The 25,486-nt window shown below is 45.3% G+C and overlaps 2 protein-coding genes across 2 annotated transcripts in view; one reads left to right on the top strand and one right to left on the bottom strand.

Annotated features, from left to right (window-relative positions):
* Nucleotides 1-2,420: 2,420 nt before the first annotated feature.
* On the top strand, nt 2,421-8,072 carry SH2D7 (SH2 domain containing 7). The gene is made up of 4 exons (XM_063142610.1): nt 2,421-2,606; nt 3,958-4,182; nt 4,597-5,523; nt 8,022-8,072. The coding sequence occupies exons 1-4, from the start codon at nt 2,421-2,423 to the stop codon at nt 8,070-8,072; spliced, it is 1,389 nt and encodes a 462-aa protein (XP_062998680.1).
* Nucleotides 8,073-20,597: 12,525 nt separating this feature from the next.
* Nucleotides 20,598-25,486, bottom strand: part of CIB2 (calcium and integrin binding family member 2) — a 28,673-nt gene continuing 23,784 nt past the window's right edge. The window contains exon 6 of the mRNA XM_063142609.1: nt 20,598-20,619. Coding sequence (XP_062998679.1) covers nt 20,598-20,619 — 22 coding nt within the window. The remainder of the gene's footprint in view (nt 20,620-25,486) is intronic.

Genomic DNA, 25,486 nt, shown 5'->3' with positions numbered 1-25,486 from the left:
CACAAGCTGAATATGAGCCAACAGTGCAATATGGCTGCAAGAAAGGCAAATGCTATTTTGGGCTGCATTAATAGAAGTATAGCTTCCAAATCACATGAGGTACTGGTTCCTCTCTTTTCGGCCCTGGTTAGGCCTCATCTAGAGTATTGTGTCCAGTTCTGGGCTCCACAATTCAAGAAGGATGCAGACAAGCTGGAGCGGGTTCAGAAGAGGGCAACCAGGATGATCAGGGGTCTAGAAACAAAGCCCTATGAAGAGAGACTGAAAGAACTGGGCATGTTTAGCCTGGAGAAGAGAAGATGGAGGGGAGACATGATAGCACACTTCAAATACTTAAAAGGTTGTCACACAGAGGAGGGCCAGGATCTCTTCTCGATCCTCCCTGAGTGCAGGACACGGAATAACGGGCTCAAGTTAAAGGAAGCCAGATTCCAGCTGGACATCAGGAAAAACTTCCTGACTGTTAGAGCAGTGCGACGGTGGAATCAGTTACCTAGGGAGGTTGTGGGCTCTCCCACACTAGAGGCATTCAAGAGGCAGCTGGACAACCATCTGTCGGGGATGCTTTAGGGTGGATTCCTGAATTGAGCAGGGTGTTGGACTCGATGGCCTTGTAGGCCCCTTCCAACTCTGCTATTCTATGATTCTATGATTCTATGTTATCAAAGGCTTCCAGACACTTGTCTGGGGGGAATAAGGATAGTTGGAAACTCCTGAACTGTACCTTGAACGATGAAAGAGAAACGTATGCAAAACCCTGGCTGGTTAATGTGTAGAAAGTCTTCAACGTGTCTCCGGGTGATGTTATTCTTATCAATGACGTTTGTTTGTGGTCAAAAGAAAAGGTTTATAATGTATGCAGTTCCTGGTGATGGCTTCTACCTCTTCTTTCTTTGTTCTCAATGCTACATGTCTGAATTCAATCCATCTACGGCAACTTGCCATGAACGCCGGACGCTGTTCATCCAAAAGGTTTGTATATTAACTAATGTTTCCAGTGCAGCTCTGTGTAAAAGAAGGAAATCAACAGCACAGGCTCTCTGGGAATTCTTCAGGAAGTTTTCTGGGACACCTTTTGGTGCTTTGGGGGCAGGCGACAGGTGTTCCTTTCATTTATTTCAAGAAGTAATGGTGGCCACCAATTTGGATGTCTTTAAAGGAGGAGTAGACAAATTCCTGGAAGAGAAGGCTATCAATGGCTGGCTGATGGTTATGTGCTACCTCCAGTATTCGAGGCAGTGTGCACCAGTTGCCAGGGAATATGGGTGGGAGAGTCCTGTTGCACTCAAGTCCTACGGGAAGCTGGTTGGCCACTCTGTGAACAGAATGCTGGACTAGATGGACCTTTGGTCTGATCCAGCACAGCTTTTCTTATGTTTTTTATTTGTACCTGTTACTTCCAGACTAGACTACTGCAATGTTCTGTATATCAGTCCGCCTTTAAAACAGTCTATTTTACTGTCATAATCAAGCTTATGCCTAGGAATATTTTAAGTAAGTAAATAAAACATTTCAGGAACTACAATTGGGCCAACATGACAGTGTGGACAGTTCTGGTTACTGCATCTCAAAAAGGATATTGTAGAGCTCAAAAGGTTACAGTTTTGGGGGCTGTTTGTTTTAGAAAACAGGAGAGTAAGGGAGGATATAATAGAAGTGTAATAAATAAATAAATAAATAAATAAATAAATAAATAAATAAATAAGTGCATAAAGTTATGCATGCTATGGGGAAAGTGGAGTGAGAAATGTTTTCTTCTTCTTCTCTCTTAATGCTAGAACCCAGTGGGATCATCCTATGAAGCTGAATGGTGGGAGACTCAGGACACTGGTTCTTTGCATACTTGCACTCCTGAACTTTGGCACCAACGTCATGCCCAAAAAACTTGATACAAACCTGTACACAACAGTCATATCAAAACTGCTTTTTTCCCCCTTTTTTGCAGTGTGGTATCAATGACCCACACATGTGTCTTGCTAATACAAATGAAATACAAATGAACAGAAGCAACTGAAAGTTATGGCAAACTACACATCCATAGCATTCCATTAAAAAAAAGGATTTAATTTTTTTAAGAATCACAGAGGATCCATCATGGATTGATTAAAAAAAAAAAGGCCAAGTAATTCAGAATCCTAAAATTGGGGATTCTGGGGAGGAATTTGTACAAGGAGAATTTTGGAAGCATCGCTATTCAAACCTTGCTCCCTATTCCTCACCATCTGGTCCTGCATTGAGCAGGGGGTTGGACTCGATGGCCTTGCAGGCCCCTTCCAACTCTGCTATTCTATGATTCTATGATTCTATGATACCTGAAGCAGCAGCCTCACTTGCATTCTGCTAAACGGAAGAGCTGGCCTTTTCTGGGTTGTTGCATGCCTAAATCTGTAGATCTCCTTCTCTGTGTAGTCCTGATCGAAATGCTTTTCTTCCATTGCAGAGGGAAAGACAGATGCCGACACTTTGTGATCAGTTGCCCCCGGAATGGGCAGTATGTCGTATCAGGGGACACCTGTACCCATCAAAGCCTCGCTGAACTCATAAGCTACTACCAGACAGCCGAAATTGAACCTTTTGGAGAGCATCTTACTACAGCCTGTTCAAAGGTGGGTCAAATATCAAACACCAGAGACTTCAATTTTTTAAAAAAAAAATCCACCATCATCAAAAATACAGCAATGGGGTCATCCCGTTGCATTTACGCAGAGCATAAGAATGTGATCTGCAAGTCAGTTCATCTAATGATGACGGTACCCAAAAACTGGCTAAGAACTACTTCATTTGCTCAAGCATTTCAGGATTTTTATAGTTGATTTATTTATTTATATTTATTTATTTATTTGTTACATTTATATACTGCCCCATAGCCGAAGCTCTCTGGGTGGTTCACAAAAGTTAAAAACAGTAAACATTAAGAGTTTACAAAATTTAAAACATAAGAACAACAGTATCCATTTAAAACAACAGTTCTGGGGGTCCATTAAAAAACCACCTTAGCATTGTTAAATGGTGTTAAATGCCTGGGAGAAGAGAAAAGTCTTGACTTTAGTTTGACAGTATTGTGCTGGCGTTTATTGGTATTCTAGAGGCTCTTTCTCTGCTTATCTTTTTGTGTAATGGGTTCTTTAGCGTAATCTTGTTATTGCTTGTACACTGCTGAAGGATGGCCTAGGAATTTTCTCAGTGAGACCTGTGAGAAAATGTTGCACTGTGGTCTGCACTCCATCCCATTCCTTCCCACTTCTGGCTTTCCGTCTATCCTTCCATCGAGATTCTTTACACACTGAGCATGCTCATTGAATCATAGAATAGTAGAGTTGGAAGGGACCTGTGAGGCCATCAAATCCAACCCCATGCAATACACACACATACACCTGCAAATCTTGGGGTCCTTCTAAGTTGCCAGTATCTTCCTCTGGACAATACCTTTCTCTTCCGGCAGGCGAATTTTAAGATGTCTGGCTGTTATTTTAATAACATATTTGTTTTATATGTTTTTAATCAGTTTTATGTATTTTATAATATTTTTGTGTTTGGTGTTGTTCTCCACTTCGATCTAGAGGGAGAGGCGGATAAGAAATAAATTAATATATTATTATTGTTATTCGTATTGGTGATGTTTTGGCTATGTAAGCAATGGCACTAACTGCCTGAAGATTGAAGATACAGGGAACTATGAACATAGGAAGCTGCTTTATTCTGAGTCAGACCCTTGAGGGCTGTCTTCACAGTGCTGAGTTGGCATTGCATTCACCCCCCAAACTCCATGGTTTCACTTACCTGGGGAGGGGAGGTGTTGGGTAATCCTGATGCCATAAAAGTTTGGGTAAGTCCCTGACTTCTTCAGTGCTCAGCTTCACAGAAAAGCCCTGCGGTGGCTGCTAATCTGCAGCTGCGTCATACAACGTTGATCTTTTTGTATTTCTTCTCCACACCCCTTTTCATCCATCTTATTAGCTGGAGGAAAAAAGCATATATGATGAAATCTCTTTGGATCAACAAACATCTTCAAAGCAAAGCTCTGCAGATACTGCCTTAATGCTGACCAGACAAGCATCCAGCAGCTCATCAAACATCAAGCCAGCAAAGGAGAACAACAGCAACCAACCCACAAATCCAAGGGGGAAACTTCAGGAACAACAGAAGTCCTTATCAAAGGAGAGGCAACATCTGAGCCAAGAGGTAGGTTTTGCAGAGGCAGAGGAAGGTCTAAGCCAGGCATCTTTCCTTCCTGGTGCCCTCCAGATGTGCTGAGGGAAGTGTGTGTGTGAATCGTGTATGTGAATCGTGTGTGTGTGTGTGTGTGTGTAAAAGTATAATACATTTAGGCACCATTATTCAGAGGCACTATGCCTCTAAGTAACAACTCCTGGAGATCAACAATAGAGGAGTACTCCCTCCTTCTGGGGGTACCATGGACATCTTGGTTGGCCCTATGACATGCAGGATGTTAGACGAGGTGGAACTTTGGTCTAGTCCAGCAGGGCTCTTATACCAGATCAATGTACTGCTTCACCTTGAAATCTTCATTCAAGAGCTGGCCATTACTCTCAGCAGCTCTCTTTCTTTCCTTCCTTCCTCTATCTACCACATCAGGACCCTGATGAAGCTCCACCAATACCAGATAGGAGCAGGTTGCTGACATCAGAGCAATCTGAGGAGGACACTGGTGATGAAGGAAACTTGGTTTATTCAGTACTTAAGAAACACCATTTAGACAACAGGAGTCTGGAGGTGCCAATACACATGAGCAAAGGTTATATGGACAACTCACAGAAAACTGAAGAGCTTGTCCAAGCTAGCTCATCTTCCAGCAAAACAAGGACAAGTGCAGTATTTGCATTAGCTAAGCAGTCTGAGAGATTATGCAGCAAAAAATTAAATCTGATAGAACCTCCTGTCCCTGAAACAATTTATTCTGAAATTAGCGTAGACCAAGGCAAAAGCCATCGGACACTCCCCGAGTCTCACAGTGGTCCATCCTCTTTTACTCCATCAAAGAAAGCAACTCTAAGCTCTCCTACTTCAACTCCTCCAAAGTTGTCTCCTAAATTACCTAATAAACCAAAGGCCTCGACAGAGCTCCAAGGCTCCCAGCTTCCAGTTACAATGTATGCAACCTCTCTTGTGGTTGTAGAAGAACATCGAAAACCAAACCAAACCAAGGCTTTGCCTGATTTGAAAAAGGGAACGAAATCCCATCCATCTACAGTGTCTGGCTGTGATGATACAACTTATGAACAGATTCCTTTTGGGTGGTTGAAGAGTATCACCCACAAGCATGATTCAGAAATGCTTTCCAAGTCATCACCAATGAAACCCAAAGAGACTTATGACCAAATCTCTACCAAAACGGGACGATCTTCCAAGACACAGGTCTATACTGAGAATCCATACGAAAAGATCCCTGATCATTTCTCCAAAGGGTCAGCATCAGCAAGGCATGTACCTACAGCAGAGAATACCTATGAGAAGATCAGCTTTGGCCTTGCAAAGGGAACAGAGGCAACGCCAAACCAAAAGGTATGGTAACGTTAATGCTCAACGCATATTAATAAACACATGGCATATGGATCATATTCTTAGAAGCAGTGCATAACACATACCACACTGGACAAAGAATTGGGTTGGGGATGAATGAGCCAATGGTTAAGCATTTTAAGCCCCATTTTTCCCCAACAGAACAGAGAAATTGATTGGCTTGCAAGTAGGTTATTGTTGGCTGGATCATGGCCAAAGATATTCATCTAAAAAAGAGAAATGGGGAGGGGGTGAGTCAAGGATCTACTCTTAATATCCGAATCTCAACTGAGGGTGTCCTCTTGCCCCTTGAACTATTGCCAGGGATATAATTCACAGTACAGTTGGCTGAGATGTTCTCCTGCACAGCTCCCTTTATTTATTTATTTATTTATTTATTTATTTATTAAACTTATATACCACTCCCATCTAGGCGGTTTACAGAAATTCTAAAATTGAGGTAAAAACAAGTATACAAAATTTAAAACTCTAAAACACAGAACATACACACATAAAGCATTAAAAACCGATTAAAAACTAAACATGTGGGTAATTAGGATATGCCGCCATATGCCTGGGCAAAGAGGAAAGTCGGAAAGATAGCAGCGTTGGCGCCAGGCGAGCCTCATCAGGGAGATCATTCCACAGTCTGGGGGCCACCACCGAAAAGTCCCTATCCCTTGTTGCCACACTCCGAGCCTCTCTCGGAGTAGGCATCCAGAGGAGGACCTTAGATGTTGAACGTAGTGACCGGGTATATTCACGTCGGGAGAGGCGTTCCATCAGGTATTGTGGTCCCAAGCCGTGTAAAGCTTTATAGGTCAAAACCCGCACCTTGAATTGGGCTCAGAAACATACAGGCAGCCAGTGCAAGCAGACCAGAGCAGGTGTTATATGGTCGAACCTTCTGGTTCCCGAAATCAATCTGGCTGCTGCATTTTGCACGAGCTGCAGCTTCCGAACCGTCTTCAAAGGCAGCCCTACGTAGAGCGCATTGCAGTAATCTAATGTGGAGGTTATCAGAGCATGGACAACTGAAGCCAGGTTATCCCTGTCTAGATAGGGGCGTAGCTGGGCCACCAACCGGAGTTTGTAGAAGGCACTCCGTGCCACTGAGGTCACCTGAGCCTCAAGTGACAATGATGGGTCTAAAACAACCCCCAAGCTATGAACCTGCTCCTTCAGGGTGAGTGCAATCCCATCCAGAACCAGTAGAACACCCCCCATCCTGTCAGCGGAATCACCTACTAACAGCATCTCAGTCTTGTCTGGATTGAGTCTCAGTTTATTAGCCCTCATCCAGTCCATTGTCGCAGCCAGGCACCGGTTCAACACATCCACAGCCTCTCCTGCTGAAGATGAAAAGGAGAAATAGAGCTGTGTGTCATCAGCATACCGATGACAGCGCACTCCAAAGCTCCGGATGACCGCACCCAGCGGCTTCATGTAAATGTTAAACAACATGGGGGACAAAACCGACCCCTGCGGGACCCCATACTTGAGAGTCCACGGGGCCGAGTAATGTTCCCCAAGCACCACCTTCTGTAACCGACCCGCCAAATAAGAGCAGAACCACTGCAGAGCAGTACCTCCCACTCCCAGCTCAGCGAGTCGTCCCAGAAGGATACCATGGTCAATGGTATCGAAAGCCGCTGAAAGCCATTGAACTAGATCAGAAATTAAATTTGCTTCCAGAAGTTCAGTAGGTGGCTTCAGGCAAGGCAAAATTTCAGCTCCCCATAGCAATATGTGTATATTGGATAAGACTGGAAAATAATGCCGTCACTCCCCTGCAGAATTGTTGTAAGGATCGCTAATGCATTTGAAGCACTTTTAGGACACGATCCTATGAATGTTTAGACAGACAGCTGAACCAGCCGTGAAGCATAGTCAGGAACTGAGATATCGAGCCCGGTGTAATTAGTTTTAAGGGAGTGACACTGGCTATTTAACCTTGGGCCTTATAATTGGAGTCAGCCCTTTTTTATACCTACACAGGAGCTCTGCTTATTTAGGGGTCACTGAAGAAGACGCCTCTGTCGAAACGCGTTTGACCTGTTTTTAACTATTTTGTTTTAAAATATTTGGTGTATACTTGCACGTCACTCATTAGTTTTTATGTGCTATTTCTGCATTTTCAATTTGTACCAATGTTCATTATAGCCATCAAGCATTGGTGATAGTATTTAGTAAATACAACCATTTTCCTTAACTCTTGTCTTGTCGATATTAGCCTGTTTTGTTAAGGACAATACCCTTTTTTCTATTCTATACTAGACAGACAAAAGGCCTACAACTCCCAGTATTCTCCAGCCAGCAGTGCTAGCTAAAGAATATTTCCAAGCCAGGAAAGTTCAGTGGCACCCAGTCATAACAATAATAGTAATGATCATAACAATAACTTCAACAAGACTTGTGCAGAACGCTCCAGTGGGTTGTCTGGGAATCCTTTCTCTCCCTTTCTTCAGAAATAAATCTTATTGTGATTTATTTCCCAACAGAGTGATAAACCTAGAAAGTTCCTCTTTGCGGAGAAGAAGACTAAATTCTGAGTGAGGCATTTTAAAGGTTGCTCTGAACTGAAGTCTGTCCTGAAGATCACCAAATGAGAACCCGACGCAAGAGAAATGTCTTCCTCTGTGTTACAAAACATCACATTCCCAAACAAAATCCACAGTTGGACAATACCTTCATTAGGTTCAACCAAAATGCCACCATCTTTTTATGGCAGTTTTGATTTCTGGATTTGTTTAATCATTGCTCTTCTTCTTCTTCTTCTTCTTCTTCTTCTTCTTCTTCTTCTTCTTCTTCTACTACTACTACTACTACTACTACTACTACTACTACTCCTACTACTACTATTACTACTACTACTACTATTACTACTACTACTACTACTACTACAGCCAGCACTTAATCTGCTAAGCCAAAGTGCTGGGTAAATTGCAGCTCTTTCTCCAGGAAGCATAGTTACCAGCCAACCACATTGCTGTAGGGGGTGGCAGCACCAACAGTGTCATGATCAGGGCTGGTGCCAAGACTAGGCATGCTTGGGTCCACAGCCCAGCAGGGGCCCACCTACAAATACCTCCTGGAGTTACTCTTGCTCTTCACCACTACAACCTGCTTTGTTACCTTCCTCTCACTCTGGCCCAGACAATGGTGGTGGTGAGGAGGAGGAGATGCCCTTGCCTTCTGGCTCTCTGACTGTCAAGCAAGCAATGGGTAATGAGGAGGAGGAGGAGGAGAGCAAGAGCACGTGGTGACAAGGATGATGGAAGAAGAACATTGAGTTATTGAGGGAGCGGGGCTCCTTGAAGGTGTCTTGCCCAAGTACCCTTCAAAACCTGAAGCCAGCACGGGCCATTTTCAGAAACTGCTGGGTGGTGCTTGTAACTAGGGCTGTGCATGGACCCCCCCCCCCCCCGATCTGCTCTGCAACCGATCTGCAAATTCTGGATCGGGCCCACTCCGCCCCCTGTCGATCTGCCTATGGTCCGCTCCACTGTGGAGCTCCGAATCAGAGCTCTGCGGCAGCGCCAGGTAAGGCCTCCTCCCTCCTCCCCCTTTACCTGCGTCCATCGCATTCCAGCAGCGGCTTCACCTGAGGCCGAGGCTCAAAGCAGAAGGGCGGGCCGCGGTTGCGGCCTGGTCTTCTGGTTTGAGTCCTCGGGCTCAGGTGAAGCCACTGCTGGAATGCAACGGACTCAGGTAAGACCATTCCCCCCTGCCGCCTTACCTGGCTCTGCCGCCATCGCCGCACGGACTGTGGTGGCGGTGCCAGGTAAGGCCCCCTCCCTCCTCTGCCCTTACTTGTATCCTTCGTGTTCCGGCAGCAGCTTCACCTGAGGCTCAAAGCAGAAGGGCAGGCTTCAGTTGTGACCTGGTCTTCCAGTTTGAGCCTCAGTCTCAGTTGAAGCCGCCGCCGGACCTGACAGAGGCAGGTAAGCCCCCCTCCCCTCTGCCCCCTTACCTGGCTCTGCCGCCATTTCCACACGAACTGCGTCAGCGCCAAGTAAGCCCCCACTTACCTTTTTTTTCGGAGCTCTGGATCGAGGCGAAGGATCCGCTTGGTCTTGATCCACTTCGCCTCAATCCACAGCCCCCCTGACCCACTTCATCTCCGTCTTTGTTGGAGGCGAATCAGGCTGCCTCACTATTGCTTCTACGCTCCAAAGCGAAGCGGAGCACAGCCCTACTTGTAACATCATTATCAGGCAATGCATCTCAAACTGTGTCATGACCCACAGGTCCACCCTCCTGACATGTTGCACCATGAAGGCTTTCTTTTTTTCCCCCCTCCTCATTTCCAGAGGGATTTTTTCCTTCACTAGGTCAAGAGTTCTATATTATTGTCGTGTAGCTGCTTTAGGAGGAAAACTCAGCCGTGTCCTCCCTCCCTCCCTGAATGTCACGCATAAATTCTATTCAAATATGTATTACCTGTTGATACATAATCTAAGTTAACATTAAGCATGAAAAATAAAGTGTGATAACTGTTGTTGTGATGTTCTAGTATTTTTGTGGTGGTTGTTGTAATTATAAAGAGGAATAGAAGGTTCAAAAGGTGGTGTTAGTTTATAGATGGGTCCCAAAAGCTGAATAGGTCTTCAGGCGGGTCACACTTCAAAACATTTGACAAGGGGCTTCTTTAAACGAGTGATTTATAGCACACTCATGACTGTCCACCCATGGGTCATTTTGACGATGACATCAGCCTCCTGCATGTCTCCCACGCCTTTGCTTGGTTGTTCCGTTTAAAAATAGACCTTGGAAAACGCAATTTTTCTGAAAGATGTTGGGATTTCCTACCGTGTGCAGTCGAAGTTGTGCTATAAAATGCCTGCTAGAGGGCACTGTCCTATTGAACTATATGGGCTGGGAGGTTTAAAATTTTAAAATTACAGGCCACATGATCTCTGCTGTCTTCCCGTGTAATTCAGTGCATTTGAAATGTGGAAGAGAAGCAGGAAGGAGAGAAACGGTAAGGAGACGCTTCAAGCACTCTAGTTTCAAGCACTCAGAAGAGCCAACCATAGACCTATCTAGTCCACCCGATGCCCCAATGGAAGCCCACAAGTATTGCACTTGGGTACAATAGCACCCTCCCTCTCATGTTCCCCAGCAAGCGCTATAGAGAGTCATGCCGCCGCTGGTGAGCATAGAGCCGTTGGTAGGCTGACCATAACCTCCGGAAAATTCCGGAAACCTCCGGGGGGGGCCTGGGGGTCCGGAGCAACTGGAGTTAGGGCCCAAAATACCGGGGTTGTGGTTACTGGGCCCGCAGCAACCACAACTCCAACTTACCGGGCCTAAATTTCTCCCGTGAGTGGCGGCGGCCATCTTGAATCTCGCCCGAACTCACGCGAGATCTCGGCAGCTGGCTAGGAACTCTGTGAGACCCAGCCAACAGCCGAGATCTCACATGAGTTTGGGCGAGATTCAAGATGGCCGCCTCGTGGGGTGGACGATGAGAGCAAGGTGAGGGGTTGGGGGCTGCGTGCAACAACGCAGCCTCCAGCACCCCACCCCCCAGCTCAGAAGAAGCAGAAGCAGCAGCAAGAAGAAGCAAGCAGGAGGAGGAGAAGATAGAGGAGGAGGCAAGACTGAGGTTTGTGTGAGAGAGAGAATGTGGGGGTGCATGGGGTCTTGGAGTGAATGCACGTGTGCATGCATGTGTGTTTTTGGAGTGAGTGATGCTGAGTGTGTGTATGTGTGTGCATGCACACGTGTGTTGACAGTGTGAGTGTATTGATGTCTGAATGGGATGCCTGGTTGTTTGACTGAATGAATGCATGTTTGTAGTGGGGGTGGCTGTAGTTTTCTGTGACTTGGGGGGATGATTTGGAGACAGAAAAAGTCCTACAGCTCCCAGCATGTCCCAGCCAGCATGTTTACTTCTGAGGAGACATGCATGGGGTTGCACAGGGCTCTTTTTAGGGTTAAGGTTAGAACTAGGTCTGAGAGAAGTCAGCTTGAGTTAGGGTGCAATCCTATAGACAGAAAAAGTCCTACAGCTCCCAGCATGTCCCAGCCAGCATAGATGGCTTGGGCATTCTGGAAGTTGTAGGACTTTTTTTCTGTCTGAACAGGCAGAGAATTGAGCCCAAGGATGGTAACAATATATCATAGAATCATAGACTAGCAGAGTTGGAAGGGGCCTACAAGGCCATCGAGTCCAACCCCCTGCTCAATGCAGGAATCCACCCTAAAGCATCCCCCACAGATGCTTGTCCAGCTGCCTCTTGAATGCCTCTAGTGTGTTAAGGTTCCTATGGACAAATAAAAGAGGATGTATTAAAAAATGGAAGAGTGGCATGAAGATTGCAACCCTAGTTGCTTTTTATATATGTATATAGCCTGTATAGGTTGGTCTCAAGGTGGCTTACGTCTGCACAAAAGCAAAACATAGAATATCAGAGTGGAATTGGCACTAAAGTTACCAAAAAAAGCACCAAAATACAGAGTCCAGTCAGGGGATAAAGTCTCATTGAAATTGGTTGGGCTTTCTTCTGAGGAAGCAGGTGTAGGATCACTCTATAAGTCTTTGCAGTGCAATCCTGGAGTTGTCCAGTAATCATTGATTTCAGTGAGACTTAATCCCAGGTAAATGCGTATAGGGTGTTCCATGTTGCCATCATGACTAGTAGCTGTTCACAGATTCCTTCTCTTCCATAACTATATTGAATTCCTTTTTAAAGCCATCTAAGCTACTGTACTTATCACTCACTCCCAATATCTAACTATTTTTGCCTTTTTCATACTCTTTCTCTTCGTCGTCATCTTTCACTTAACCCCCCCCACCTAAATAATTAACCAGTTGTGGGGGGGATGACCCATCAGTTGAAGATGAGTGGAGGCAAAGGACTGAGCAATTTAAAATTATTTTAAAATAAATTTAGCTGTTTTAAGTTTTGTGCTTCTTATTTTTTCTACAAAACAACTGTTCTTAAAAATCGAAGTGGGCAGTTTTGGGTGTGTGTGTGTGCAAGTAGCTCACCTTGCCTAGGGCGCAAAATAGTCTGGCACCAGCCCTGCAGCAGTTCATTGATTGCACTATGGTGCTGATTCTCTAATGGTGTATTTTTGCTGAATGAAAATATTAGCTCAGTGTTGAACTCTTCTTTATTTTTACTGTTTCGGTGAGCAAGGATGGTGTAATGCTTTAAATCTGGCCTCCAGTATACATTTAGTGGCCTCTGCTATTGGTTGACTGGCAGACTACAGGAGTAACCTTAGCCTGCATGCATAAGGCCTGTCAATTGTTGTCACATCGGGTGTCAGTGGCAGCTTGTCTGATGCTGGCTTGCTTTACGCCTTGATGTCTCCACCCATTAGATATGGTCAGCTCCACTTTTGGATGTGTGTGCATGCATGTTTATTTGTCATTAGAGGTGCTTCTTTCATTGGTAGAAGTTGAGAATTGGATATGTTAGGGCGTATCTACATCAGCAGGTGTGTGCTTCTTGGTGGGATGCCACATTAACATTGGGTACAGTGTATTGATGTCTGAATGGGGTGCATGGAGTATTTGAATGAATGGATGTGTGCATGCGTGTATTTTTGGAGTCGGTGATCTGAGTGTGTGGGTGGGAGTGCACGTGTGGGGGGTGCTGGCAGTGTGTGTATTGATGTCTGAATGGGGTGCATGGGGTGTTTGAATGCATGTGCATGTTTGCAGTGTGTGGTGGAGGAGGGCTGTAGTTTTCTGTGTGTGAGTTGCGGGGGATGAGCTGGAGGTGATATTCCTATTAAATAATGCATTTTGACTCATAGACCTTCCTCTCCAATTTGTTTGCTATAATTGGCATGACGTATATTTTGTAACAATGGCTGTTAATTGTTCATCCTTCTTTAAAATCTTTTTTTAAAAGTTACAGGGTAACCATTACTATTATTATCATCATCATCTATCTCTCTTTTCTTGCTCGTGGTGGTTTTTCTAGATGAGCATGATGGGCTTCGCCAAGTCATGCTGTCTTTTATTGATTCAGAAATTTCCTGACTATTGAACATGTTTCAAGTAAGATTGCTTTCTGGATGTTGGTGTGCATGTAGGTTTTCTCTAAAAATAATAATAATGAAGTGATGCTGGTGAGTGATGTGATTAATGAAATAATTGTAATTTTTTCCTCTTGCCAAAGTTCTTTAACTTCCATAGCCAGTGGTGTATATTTTCCTCTCTTTTCCTCTTCCCTTTCTGCAACATTTTTATCATTAGGTATTGCTATGTCAATGAGGTAGGTGTGTTTTTCTTGGTTGTTTTTGACTGTTATGTCTGGTTGAAGCTGAAACAAGCTAAGAGATGCTAGCCTTTAGTCCATTTTGTTCCATGGCTAATGTTTGCAGGGTAATAGTAGTTTATACTATTTCTGAATGCTTCGTTGCTTGTTCGTTGTACTAGATTTTTCTGTACTTGTCAACTACTTCATTTGTCCAGTGGTAGCAGTATGCTGAATGTTTGACAATGGATATGAGAAAGGTGATGGGGAAAGAGTGTTAGATGTTAGGAAAGGTTAGACTATGGTCATCCAGTGAAGGACTTGCAGTCAGAAAAGATATTTGAGGGAAGAGGAGACTGTATCACACAGAGTACAGCACCATGTACATTGATGGTGCTATATAAATAAATAAATAAATAAATAAATAAATAATAATAATAATACAAAAGTAGAAATGAGTGAAGTTAATTTCAGATATGTTGAATGTCTCACTTGTTCTTTATTCCAGTGATTTTAGCATTAAGATGTTATGTAGAACAGGTTTGTTTTAATTGTGCGATGTGAAATCAGACCTGTGACAAAGGCCATGTTTGTGTGGGCACGCCCCCTTGGAGGCTGGGCATGTTGGTGAGCACGCCCCTTTGGGGGCTGGACATGTTGGTGGGCACGCCCCCTTGGGGCGGCCATGTTGTCCTCCTTTTTGGTTTCCAAAATATGGTCACCCTAGATTTGCTGCCTATGTAAATGGTTATGGGGGAGAGAAATGCAAGAGAAGCAGGGCTCTGTGCTTGCATTTACATGCATATATGCATCAATCCAGAGTCACACCACTCCACTTCTAATAAAAAAACAGGGGTTGTGGGGTGAAGGCAGAAGTAATCTCATGCAATCTTGTATGTACACACTAACTTTTATTTAAAATAATAATAATAATAATAACAACAACAACAACTACCTCTCCCCAGAAGACCAAAATAGAGACAGTGATTTATCAGGTATGGAATGCAAGGTTAGATAGACAAATGTTTAGACCCAGTATCAGGGAGCTTCCTGTCGTTAGGAACAGTTTGGATCTATGGCTTAAAGAACAATCCTATTGGGAGGAGGAGGAATACGAAAGAAAATTATTTGCTTTGAAAAGAAAATTATATAGAAACGTCATGAAAAATCATTATCAGGCAGTAAGGTCTTCCCACCCACTGGCTTTGAAACCTCTAATTTTTGTTTAACTCCTGAGACTGACTGTCTCAGCAGTCCTGGAGGTGATTAGAGGTCCTCTGAGGAGCCACAATAAATCTAAGGATGCCTGTTTGAAGTTTGTCCTTGACTCGGTTCTGCCCTGGCCAATTTATCCTCACACACCCCTCCCATGTGACTTGAAATAGAGATTCATTTGAAACAAAACAAAACAAAAACCCAATCAGGAAGAGTCACTTATGGGGTGTTTTTTTTTTCTTTTCCATAAAGATTGTATTCATTTCCTCAGCTTCAGGAGCTAATTCAGAAATTCTGGTCTTGCTGCTGTTGTGAAATCCTCCATCGCTTGGTGCAAGGCTGACGTTCTAAGCATCATACCTGAAAGCATGCCTAAATTGGCCAATTTACCCCCCAAGTAAATGCCTTTAGGTCTGGGCTACTAATTTGCAGCCAATATCCCCACCAATGGGAACCAAGTAACTCATTGGGAAGCCCCATTCCTGTATCATGAGAGCATGAAACCTAAATCTTCCAGGATCAGAATATTAGAGAGGGAGCAATGTGTCTGTTTTTGTTTTCTCCAACATTCATTTTTTCTTTTAAACTCAAGTTCTTTCTGTCCTATTGATGAAGAAATCTGGAAATGTCAGGAAGTTCTTATCAAACAAACAACTTAGCAAAATTCCCACCCATCTATACTGACCAAATTCAATAGGTACAGCTTTTCTCAGCACGTAGAGAACCATGTTGTTCCTGTAGGTAATATGTGAGTAGTGTGATGAGCGCGCGGACAGGAGTTGCGATAAACAGTCTCTTAAGACATATGGTCAAGGTAAAAAAGAAAATAATAATAGCTTTATTCTAAGATATAGGATATAGATTGTCACTTCTACTACTAGAGATAAAAATGCACAAAACTTCATTGCAGAAAGAGATAAGAAAAGGGCGGAGCAGAAAGCCAGAGTAGAAGGGGAGTGGTCAAGATATAGGAGCAGAAGGAAGGGCAGAACCAATTAAGCTAATTAAGCCAAATAAAGGAAGATTAATTAAGTAAACCCTTTCCAAACAACCAACAGGCGTTGTTGGCCATTTCTAACAGCCTGCCATACAGCTGTTAAAGATCATAGAATCATAGACTAGCAGAGTTGGAAGGGGCCTATAAGGCCATTGAGTCCACCCTCTGCTCAATGCAGGAATCCACATTTAAAGCATCCCTGGCAGATGGTTGTCCAGCTGCCTCTTGAAGGTCTCTAGGGTGGGAGAGCCCACAACCTCCCTAGGTAACTGGGGAGAAGCCTATCAGGAAAAAAGGAGGTGGCCACCCCAATTCTGCACTGCATGGTTGCGTACACAGGGCTTCAAGTGTAGATTTTTAAAAGCTGTGTGCTCAAAGCCTTCAACCTGGGCAGGATCTACACTACTGCTTTAAAACGGTTTATAACAGTAGTGACAACTGTTGAGGCCCAGGACACACACCATATACAGTTGTCAAAACATTTTCAAAGTGTCATAGCCTGCTTGGTGTAGATCTGGCCCTGGTGCCTCCACCTTCAGAGGTGGCAAAATGTGTTGCCTGTTGTGGCAACCAGGCTTCTGAACACCATCTCCAGCTATGTTCTTCAGCTGCCTCCATCAGCAATATGAGAAGATCCCTGGAGGATCAGACACTTTTAATTCCTGGGCCAGCTCTACACCAAGCAGGATATAACACTTTGAAAGCAGTTTGAAAATGGTATATGGAACATGTCAATGGCCCCAACAGTTGTCAATGCTGTTATAAACTGTTATAAAGGCCTAGTGTAGATCCTGCCCAGACTTCACAGATAGGTAGCCAGTTGTGGCCATTGATCTTCACAAACGCTGGCCACTCACATAGTGGGAACTGAATTCAGACAGCAGAAAAGCAAGCCTTTGCTTAGTCTCACTCTGCCCTTCACGTCTGCCCCAGCCACACATTTCGGAGGACAACAACCAGCTACCTTTGCATTGTAATGCTTTTCTCACCTCGTTCTCAACTTTAATTTCCCCCCATCTGCCGTGGGCTGACTGTACTCAGAGGCTCCTAGTTCTATGATCCTGCTGATTTCTGCGCAATTGATTCATGGCAGTTTCCCTAAATCTGACGAGTTCAATCGCTCAATTCCGCTGATAAAGCTGTTATCACCCCTCCACTTTCCTTTGTACTCTGGCCACAGGATGCCGAGTGGGAACAAATTCTGCTCAGTTGTGGCCTTGCATTGCTGGTTTCTTTAGTTCTTGCACCTGATTGCCTCGCTCTTATCAGGTACTGCGGCGATTCAAACTCTTACCAAAATCACTTCAGGAGCCACAATAAGGATGCGCTTAGACCAGGGGGCGCAGAAACTAAGGTTCCAGGTCCAGAATTAATTTTAATAATTATCCTCGTTAAACCAGAATTTGGAGGAACCCCCAGGACTTGACAGAGAATGGAACTACACAACTTGGGACCAAGCTACCTAGCAGACCGCCTTCCCTTATATATTCCCGGATGATATTTACGATCCTCAGAGGAGGCCTTAGTGGCCATTCCAAGACGAACAGAATGCCGCCATGAAGAACCTCAGTGGCAGGGCCTTCTCTGTGGCAGCCCCCACCCTCTGGAGGACCCTCCCACGTGCAGTTCAGGAGGCGGAAAATGCCTCCTGAAGACATACCTCTTTGCATGGGTTTTCCCTGGTCTTTAATGTAGCTGGTTTTATATTGCATTTTAAACTTTTAATGTTTTAAATTTATACTTGTATTTTATCGTTTTTAATTGTGCACTGCCCAGAGAGCTTCGGCTGATGGGCAGTATAAGACTGTAACAAATAAATTAAAAAATAAGATATGTGGCTGCCACTGAAAACAGCAGCCCTGCGTCTCCCCTCTTTCTCCCTCCCTTGCTTGTTTCATGATACACACAGCCTTTTAAAAACATACATCTGGCTTTAGCATCATTCCCACAGCGCTCCCGAATTCTCATCTAGAGTATTGTGTCCAGTTCTGGGCTCCACAGTTCAAGAAGACACAGACAAGCTGGAGCGTGTTCAGAGGAGGGCAACCAGGATGATCAGGGGGTCTGGAAACAAAACCCTGTAAGGAGAGACTAAAAGAACTGGGCATGTTTAGCCTGGATAAAAAAAGACTGAGGGGAGACATGATAGCACTCTTCAAATACTTAAAAGGTCGTCACACAGAGGAGGGCCAGGATCTCTTCCCGATCCTCCCAGAGTGCAGGACACGGAATGACGGGCTCAAGTTAAAGGAAGCCAGATTTCAGCTGGACATCAGGAAAAACTTCCTGACTGTTAGAGCAGTACGACAATGGAACCAGTTCCCTAGGGAGGTTGTGGGCTCTCCCACACTAGAGGACTTCAAGAGGCAGCTGGATAACCATCTGTCAGGGATGCTTTAGGGTGGATTCCTGCATTGAGCAGGGGGTTGGACTCGATGGCCTTGTAGGCCCCTTCCAACTCTGCTATTCTATGATTCTTTACCTGCAGAATGGATCCATCCTGTACACAAGTGCCCTCCTCTGGCCAAAGCAGGGAACTGCAGCTAGAACAGGGAAGGTGAGTCTCCTTGAACCAATCAGCCAGATCTGGACCAATGATACTCCTCCTCCCAGACCTTTACAAAAACTTCCAGGACAGGGTTGTTTCCTGGTCAGACACCGAGGGGATGCGTTCTGGCTGGCTGAAGACCTCCCTTGCTCTCCCACCTTTGCCTCCACTATCAACTACATTGGAGCAGAGCCTAGCAGGCACAAACCCACTCATTTCAATTACGTTTAATAGCAGTTCAACAGATCAGATATTTGAACAGATCCAATATCCCTTGCCCTCTCAACCCCAATAAAGGCATTAGATTATAATATATCTGTCAAAGACAAAAGGCTCTTCGTGCACTGGTTTCAACTGAGGCCAAAAATCCAACACACATAATAAACAAGTGCTCCCAACTAGACTGCAGCAAGACACTTTATGTGGGGCTGCCCTTGAAGAGTGTTTGGAAACTACAGCTGGTGCAAAATGCTGTTACCTGCAGTACATTATATGGACCACGTTAAACCATTCTTACAAGTGCTACACTGGCTTCCAATTAGTTTCTGGAATCAATAAAGCCCTAGCTGGCTTGGGGTCAGGATAACTCTAGGACCACCATCTTCCATATGAGCCTGCCTGCACTTTGTATTCAACATTTTTATATTCAACATAAATGAGGTTAGGGTGGTTGGAACACAGGACAGGGCCTTTTCTGTGGCTGCACCCCTCCGAGGAGCTCTCCTGCCAGAAGTGAATGTGTTCTTATTTGGATTAGCTTTCCATGACTGCTAGGATCCGCGCTTTATAGCTCTGCCCTATTTACTGTATCGCTCTGCAGTGTGTGACTCTGTGTGTGTGTGTGCGTGTGTGCGCGCACCCTGGTTTAAAATTGTGTACATTTTTAATTGTATTTAGTATTTTAAACTTTTGTATTGTATACCGCCTTGAGAATCTATTGACTGAAAGTTGATATAGAAATATTTTAATTAATAAATAGATAGATAAAATCAGTGGAAGTTTTAATCATGGAAGTCTTGGATACAGAAGCCACAAATACATGTATCAGAGCCCTTCTATAAGTCTGTTCAAGAACAGTTGTGGTACATGTGTGATTGTCATCATGCTCCAGTTTTCAGCCAAGACTGGACTTAAAGAGAAATGCATAATGAAGCTGGTTTTTGAGAGAGGGGCTGCGGGAACAAAGGGAGGGCCTGGGAGTCACTTGCCATGCGTTCGATGAGGAAAATTGCATCGCTGGCTCTGGGATAAAAGCAGGATGCATCCTTTTTGTTGGTGATGTGCTTCCTGGATTTCTTCATGGGTGCATCCTTGGTTTGGTCTTTTGTTTTTGCTTTTTTGCAATCTGTCAGAATAATTGAATCAGGATATGAGAAAAAGCAAAACCCTGGAATGCCAAAGACACCGCTCAAAAGAGTCCGCTTGGAGAAGAGATGAATCGCCGATGCAAAGGATGTCTTTAGAAAAGGAAAATGGTTTCAAGTTTCATCATGGATGCGAGCATTTGTCTGACACCGGCCACTTAAGCACCTAAACCAGCCCAATGGCACATCCAGTGCACACGTCGCCATCCTCCACCCTACAGACATGGCGATGACTGCAGCCGTCCATCAATGTCAGGTGACTCCTCTGAACAGGCCTTCAGCTCTGCTATGCAACAGCGGAGATGGCTCCTTCTAAGGCCAGTGCTTATTTAGCTTTAATCCATCAACATCCAGGAGAATCAGCATCTTTTCTCGATTGCTCTTTGTTTTTGCTTGGAGGGACCAGTATATCAAATCTTTACAAATATAAAAATCACAGGGAGACACACCAAACAGCCTTCTGTCAGGATAAAAAGAAAAGAAACCCGACAACTTTACACCTACAACATTGCTGCCCAACTGTGATTATACAACCACAACCACCCCACCTCCATGGGTATTCCACAGATCTTGGGAAACAGCGGTACTTCTTCACTGTGATGGTGCAGGATTATTTTAGTCCTTTTGTGGCAGAATTCAGAGGAGAGCAACAAAAGCGCCCCCATCTTGCCTGAGAATCTGAGAGGCAGGGCAGGTGTCAAATGATTTCCAATGGCTCCACCCAGCATTTTTCAGATTCGTACATGGAAAGTGCTGCAGAGACAAGAAAAGAGACGTTAGAGGAGAAGCAGAGCCAGGCGAGACACAACAGAAGGTCCATCTAGGCTGGTCGTAGGGTTCCATTCTGTTCCACATGAGTTTCAGCCAATGCAAAAGCCCCATAAATGGCATCTTTCTATGGAAAAACAAGAAATCTCTCTTACTTTGACCAATGTTCCTGACCTTTTTAAATTAAAAAAAATATCCATTGTATCCTATCCCTTATACCAGACCTCCCCAACCTTGGTCTCTCTAGATGTTTTCAACTACAATTCACATCAACCCTGACCATTGCCAATGCTGGCTGGGGTTGATATAAGTTGTAGACTAAAACATATAGAGGCACTGAGGTTGGGGGAGGCTGCATTAAATGGGGAGACAAAGGGCCATGATCCTCAGCTTAGCTGCTGCTCCCAGACAATGTTAGTCCTCTTTAGAGCAGACCCATTGAAATGAATGAGACGTAAGTTAGTCACAACTCACTGATGTCCCCTTCATTTCAATGGATCTACTCTAAGTAGGACTAACATTGGATACTGCCTGGACACAAAACTGCAAAGTATATGCAATACGTTGATATCTACCCTCCAGTACAGAGGTAGTCATTAACTGAAATCTGAACATGGTCAAGGCTCTCCCTCAATGGAATTTAATCCATTTTGCTCAAGTTATCTTCCAGTTCATGTTTCTTTCTATTTGATCATGCCGTATCAAGGAGCAATCTTAATTCTGCTCAAGGATGCCCAATTGCATCAGGAAAGACACACTCATCTCTGAGGCTGGCTCATGATTATTCTGCCAAAGCAGGCTGGTAAAGCGTAGGACCCAGGCAGCAGAATGCACCCAGCACCCACTTGCGGAGGCTTGTGGGGGTGCAATAATCCTCATCTTTTAGCTACCTGCCTGGGGTGGGGAAAATGGAGTTGACAAACCACATATATGGCAGGGAGCTATTAAAGAGGAGGCCTTTTTGGTGGTGTCACCTCAACGTGGAATCCTCATCTCAGAGAGATTCAGCTGGCATGTACATTGTAGTCTTTTAGCCTTTGTGTTGCCTGAACAGATGCTAAAATAGAAATGATGCAATTTCCCCCTTCTTTTACATAAGAACATCAGAAGAGCCCTGTTGGATCAGAACAAAGGTCCATCTAGTCCAGCTTCTGTTCCAACGGTGGCCAACCAGCTGCCTGTGTGAAACCCACAAGCGGGACATGAGTGCCACAGCACCCTCCTGCCCATGTTCCCCAGCCACTTGTGTACACAGGCTTACTGCCTCTGGAGGTAGCATAGAGCCATCAGGACTAGTAGCCATTGGTAGCCTTCTCCTCCATGAATTTGTCCAACTCCCTTTTAAAGCCATCCAAATTGGTGGCCATCACTACATCTTCTGGTAGTGAATTCCATAGTTTAACTACGCATTATGTGAATAAATATTTCCATTTACCTGTCCTGAATCTCCCACCAATCAGCTTCATGGGATGGCCCCTTCGAGCTCTACTACTAGACCAGGTTGGTCAAGGGGCTCCCAAAGTGGTCTTCTATCACTTTGGTGCTTCAAGAGCTCCATTGGCTGCCGGTGGCTGCTAGGGTGCACTACAAGGTCTTGTTCACCATAAAGCCCTGCATTGCTTGGGTCCTGGATACCTGAGCGCTCGCCTTTCTCCTGTGTCTCACCATTGGCAGACTCGCCCTCAGGAGCAGGGTGCCCTGATGGACCCCCCCCTAAAAATTGGAATGTGCGGGGGCCAGGGCTTTTTCAGTGGCTGGCCCCCGGTTATGGAACAATGTGCCCCTGGAGATTAGACAGGCTCCCACTCTCAATTGCTTCAAACGCCTTTGTAAGGCATTTTTTATTTTCACAAGAGTTTGGGGAGGGGGTGGTTTAAATTGGGGTTGAGGGCTTTTAATGGCTTGAGGGTGAGGGCTTTAATGGAATTGTCTTAATGTGGGTTGAGAGTTTTAATGGAATTGTTTTATATGTTCTTGTAAAGCGCCTCGATGCCAAAAATGGTGAGGCGGCGCTATAAAAATGCTTTAAATAAATAAATAAATAATACTAGAAGAGAGGGAGAAAAATGTCTCCCTCTCCACTTCCTCTACACCGTCCTCTGGCCATATTGGCAAATGGTGGGCTACCAAATGAGGTGGACCATTTTGAGGATTTGAATTGGTCTGTACCAGATTCAAAATGGCTCCGAAGCATTTGGAAGCAAGGATTTTCAATGACCAATTCAAAATTATACACCATCCCTGGGGGGTGGCGGGCACACCTTGAATTGTAATTATAATTGGAAGCCTGCAAAGTTTATCTCTCAGTAGTGGAGAGGTGTGTTCTGAGCAGCCAGTATGAATCAAAAATCTGGCTACCGCATTCCGAAGCAATTAAAAATGCTTTCAAGGGCAGGCCCTGCATATAATGTATTGCAGCAATCAAGCCTAGGTGTTACCAGGGCACAGATAACTATGGCCGAGACATTCTATCTGTTTCTTTTGAGGTTGCTTGCTGCACCATCTGTACAAAACTATACAGAGCTGTTGTTTAAAGAGAGAGAGAGAGAGAGAGAGAGAGAGTTTCATCTTCCACAGTGATTTATAAAACAATTTCCTGTGGAAAACGTAACCAGTCTTGTAGAACAGAACACTTAGCCCCTGCCAGCTCAGAGTGCTAATGGTTCCATTAAAATACAAGCAGCCTCAAAATGACAGCATTTTTTTTTAAGTGAAATAATCCCGCAAGGATCAAATTTTCTGAACCAGGAACTGCCTCAGTCATTTTCAACTTATTTGTGCTTGTGGGACTCTGTCCAACGGAGACAATTTCTTCTGTCCTGGTCAGCTGTTAGAGTGGACCAATGCATTGCGGGGATGGCATTTCCCCCCCTTTCCTTCTTAAAATCTAGGAATATATATATCCCTCAACAACAGGAATGAGAATCAGACCCTGGGCTCTATTGCATGTCCAAATCTTTGACAGCAGCATAGATCTCTGCAAATCTGAGAATAAGCAGAAGCAGAGCCCTCATATCGCAGTGTGGGTGAAATGGTCAGAGACCCCGTTTAGAGAGCCACTGTGATTTATTCATTAGAGCAGAGGAGCGGCACCTTAGGCCCGGGGCCAAACTTTATTTATTTATTTAAAACATTTATATCCTGCCCTATATCATTAAGATCTCAGAGCAGCGTACAGATGAAAACATACAGTATAAAACAATAAATATACACAGCTAAAAACAAATTAAACCATGATCCAAGTTAAAACAATATATAATTTAAAAGCAGTAAAAGCAGTTAAAACCATGTGCCAGTGAGTTTAACCATCAAAGTCATTGTTAAAAAGCCATGTTTTTACTTGGCGTTGAAATGCGATCAATGTTGGCGCCAATCAGGCCTCCAAGGGGAGGGCATTCCACAGTCGGGGTGCCACCACAGAGAAAGCCCTCTCCCTTGTCCCATCACAGCGTATATGTTGCATTGGTGGGATGCGGAGAAGGGCTCCTCCAACAGATCTGAGGTCTCAGGCAGGCATATATAAGGAGAGGCGCTCCCTCAAGTATCGAGGTCCCAAGCCGTTTAGGGCTTTAAACGTCATTACCAATAGGGATGTGCTCCGCTTCTCCTTGAACCGGAGAAGCAGGAGCAGAGCAGGGGGCTTCGCCTACCCTTAAGGCGGAGGCGAAGAGGATTGGGGGACCCGCGGAGCGTTGCGGAGCGGATCGAGGTGAAGGCGGATCCTTCGCCTCGATCCGGAGCTCCGACAAAAAGGTAAGTGGGGTTTACTTGGCCCTGCCGCTGCGGCCTAGTCTTCCTGGTTGAGTCCTCGGGCTCAGTTGAAGCAGCCGCGGGACCGCAGACAGACGCAGGTAAGGGAGAGGAGGGAGGGGGGTTTACCTGGCCCTGCCGCCGCCGCCGCCCATGCAGTGGCAGCAGAGCCAGGTAAGGGACCAAGGGGGAGGGGAGTCTTACCTGAGTCCGTCGCGGCCCATCCCAGCTTCACTAGAGCCCGCGGCTCAACCAGGGGCCTACAGTTCCGGGTTGAGCCGCGGGCTCTAGTGAAGCTGGGATGGGCCGCGACGGACACAGGTAAGGGGGAGGAGGGAGGGGGGCCTTACCTGACGCCACTCCCCACCACTGCGGAGCTCCGATTCGGAGCCGGAGCTCCGCAGCGGAGCAGAGTGGCCCCCAGGCGGATCGAGGCGGGGTGGAGCGGGCCTGATCCACAATCTGCGGATCGGCCGCGAAGAGGATCGGGGGCTCCGTGCACACCCCTAATTACCAACACCTTGAAGTCCGACCGGAAGCGTATAGGCAGCCAGTGCAGCTCCTTTAAGACCAGTGTTATGTGGGCTCTGTATGATGCACCCGCCAGCAGTCTAGCTGCTGCATTTTGCACTAGCTGCAACTTCTGCATCGTCTTCAAGGGCAGCCCCACGTAGAGTGCATTGCAGTAGTCTAAGTGGGAAGTTACCAGTGCATGCTAGGTAACTGTGGCTGTGGCTAGGTTGTCCCTGTCCAGGAAAGGCCGTAGCTGGCGGATCAGCCGAAGCTGACCCCAAGTACTCCGTGCCACAGAGTCCACCTGGACATCCAGTGACAATGATGGGTCTAGGAGTCCTCCCAAGCTACGCACCTGCTCCTTCAGAGGGAGCGCCACCTCACCCAGAACAGGCCACTTACCCAATTCCCAGACTCGGGAACCACCAACCCACAGAGCTTCAGTCTTATCAGGATTCAGCTTCAGTCTATTGGCCCTCATCCAGCCCATTACAGCCTCCAGGCACTGGTCCAGCACCTTCACAGCCCCAGCTCTGACAACAAGGAGATGTAGAGCTGAGTATCATCAGCATACCGATGGCACCCAACC

This window comes from Elgaria multicarinata, chromosome 16 (assembly GCF_023053635.1).
Source record: "Elgaria multicarinata webbii isolate HBS135686 ecotype San Diego chromosome 16, rElgMul1.1.pri, whole genome shotgun sequence".
NCBI lineage: Eukaryota > Metazoa > Chordata > Lepidosauria > Squamata > Anguidae > Elgaria > Elgaria multicarinata.
Note: the sequence above shows the minus strand (reverse complement) of the source record. Positions and strands in the feature narration are given on the sequence as shown.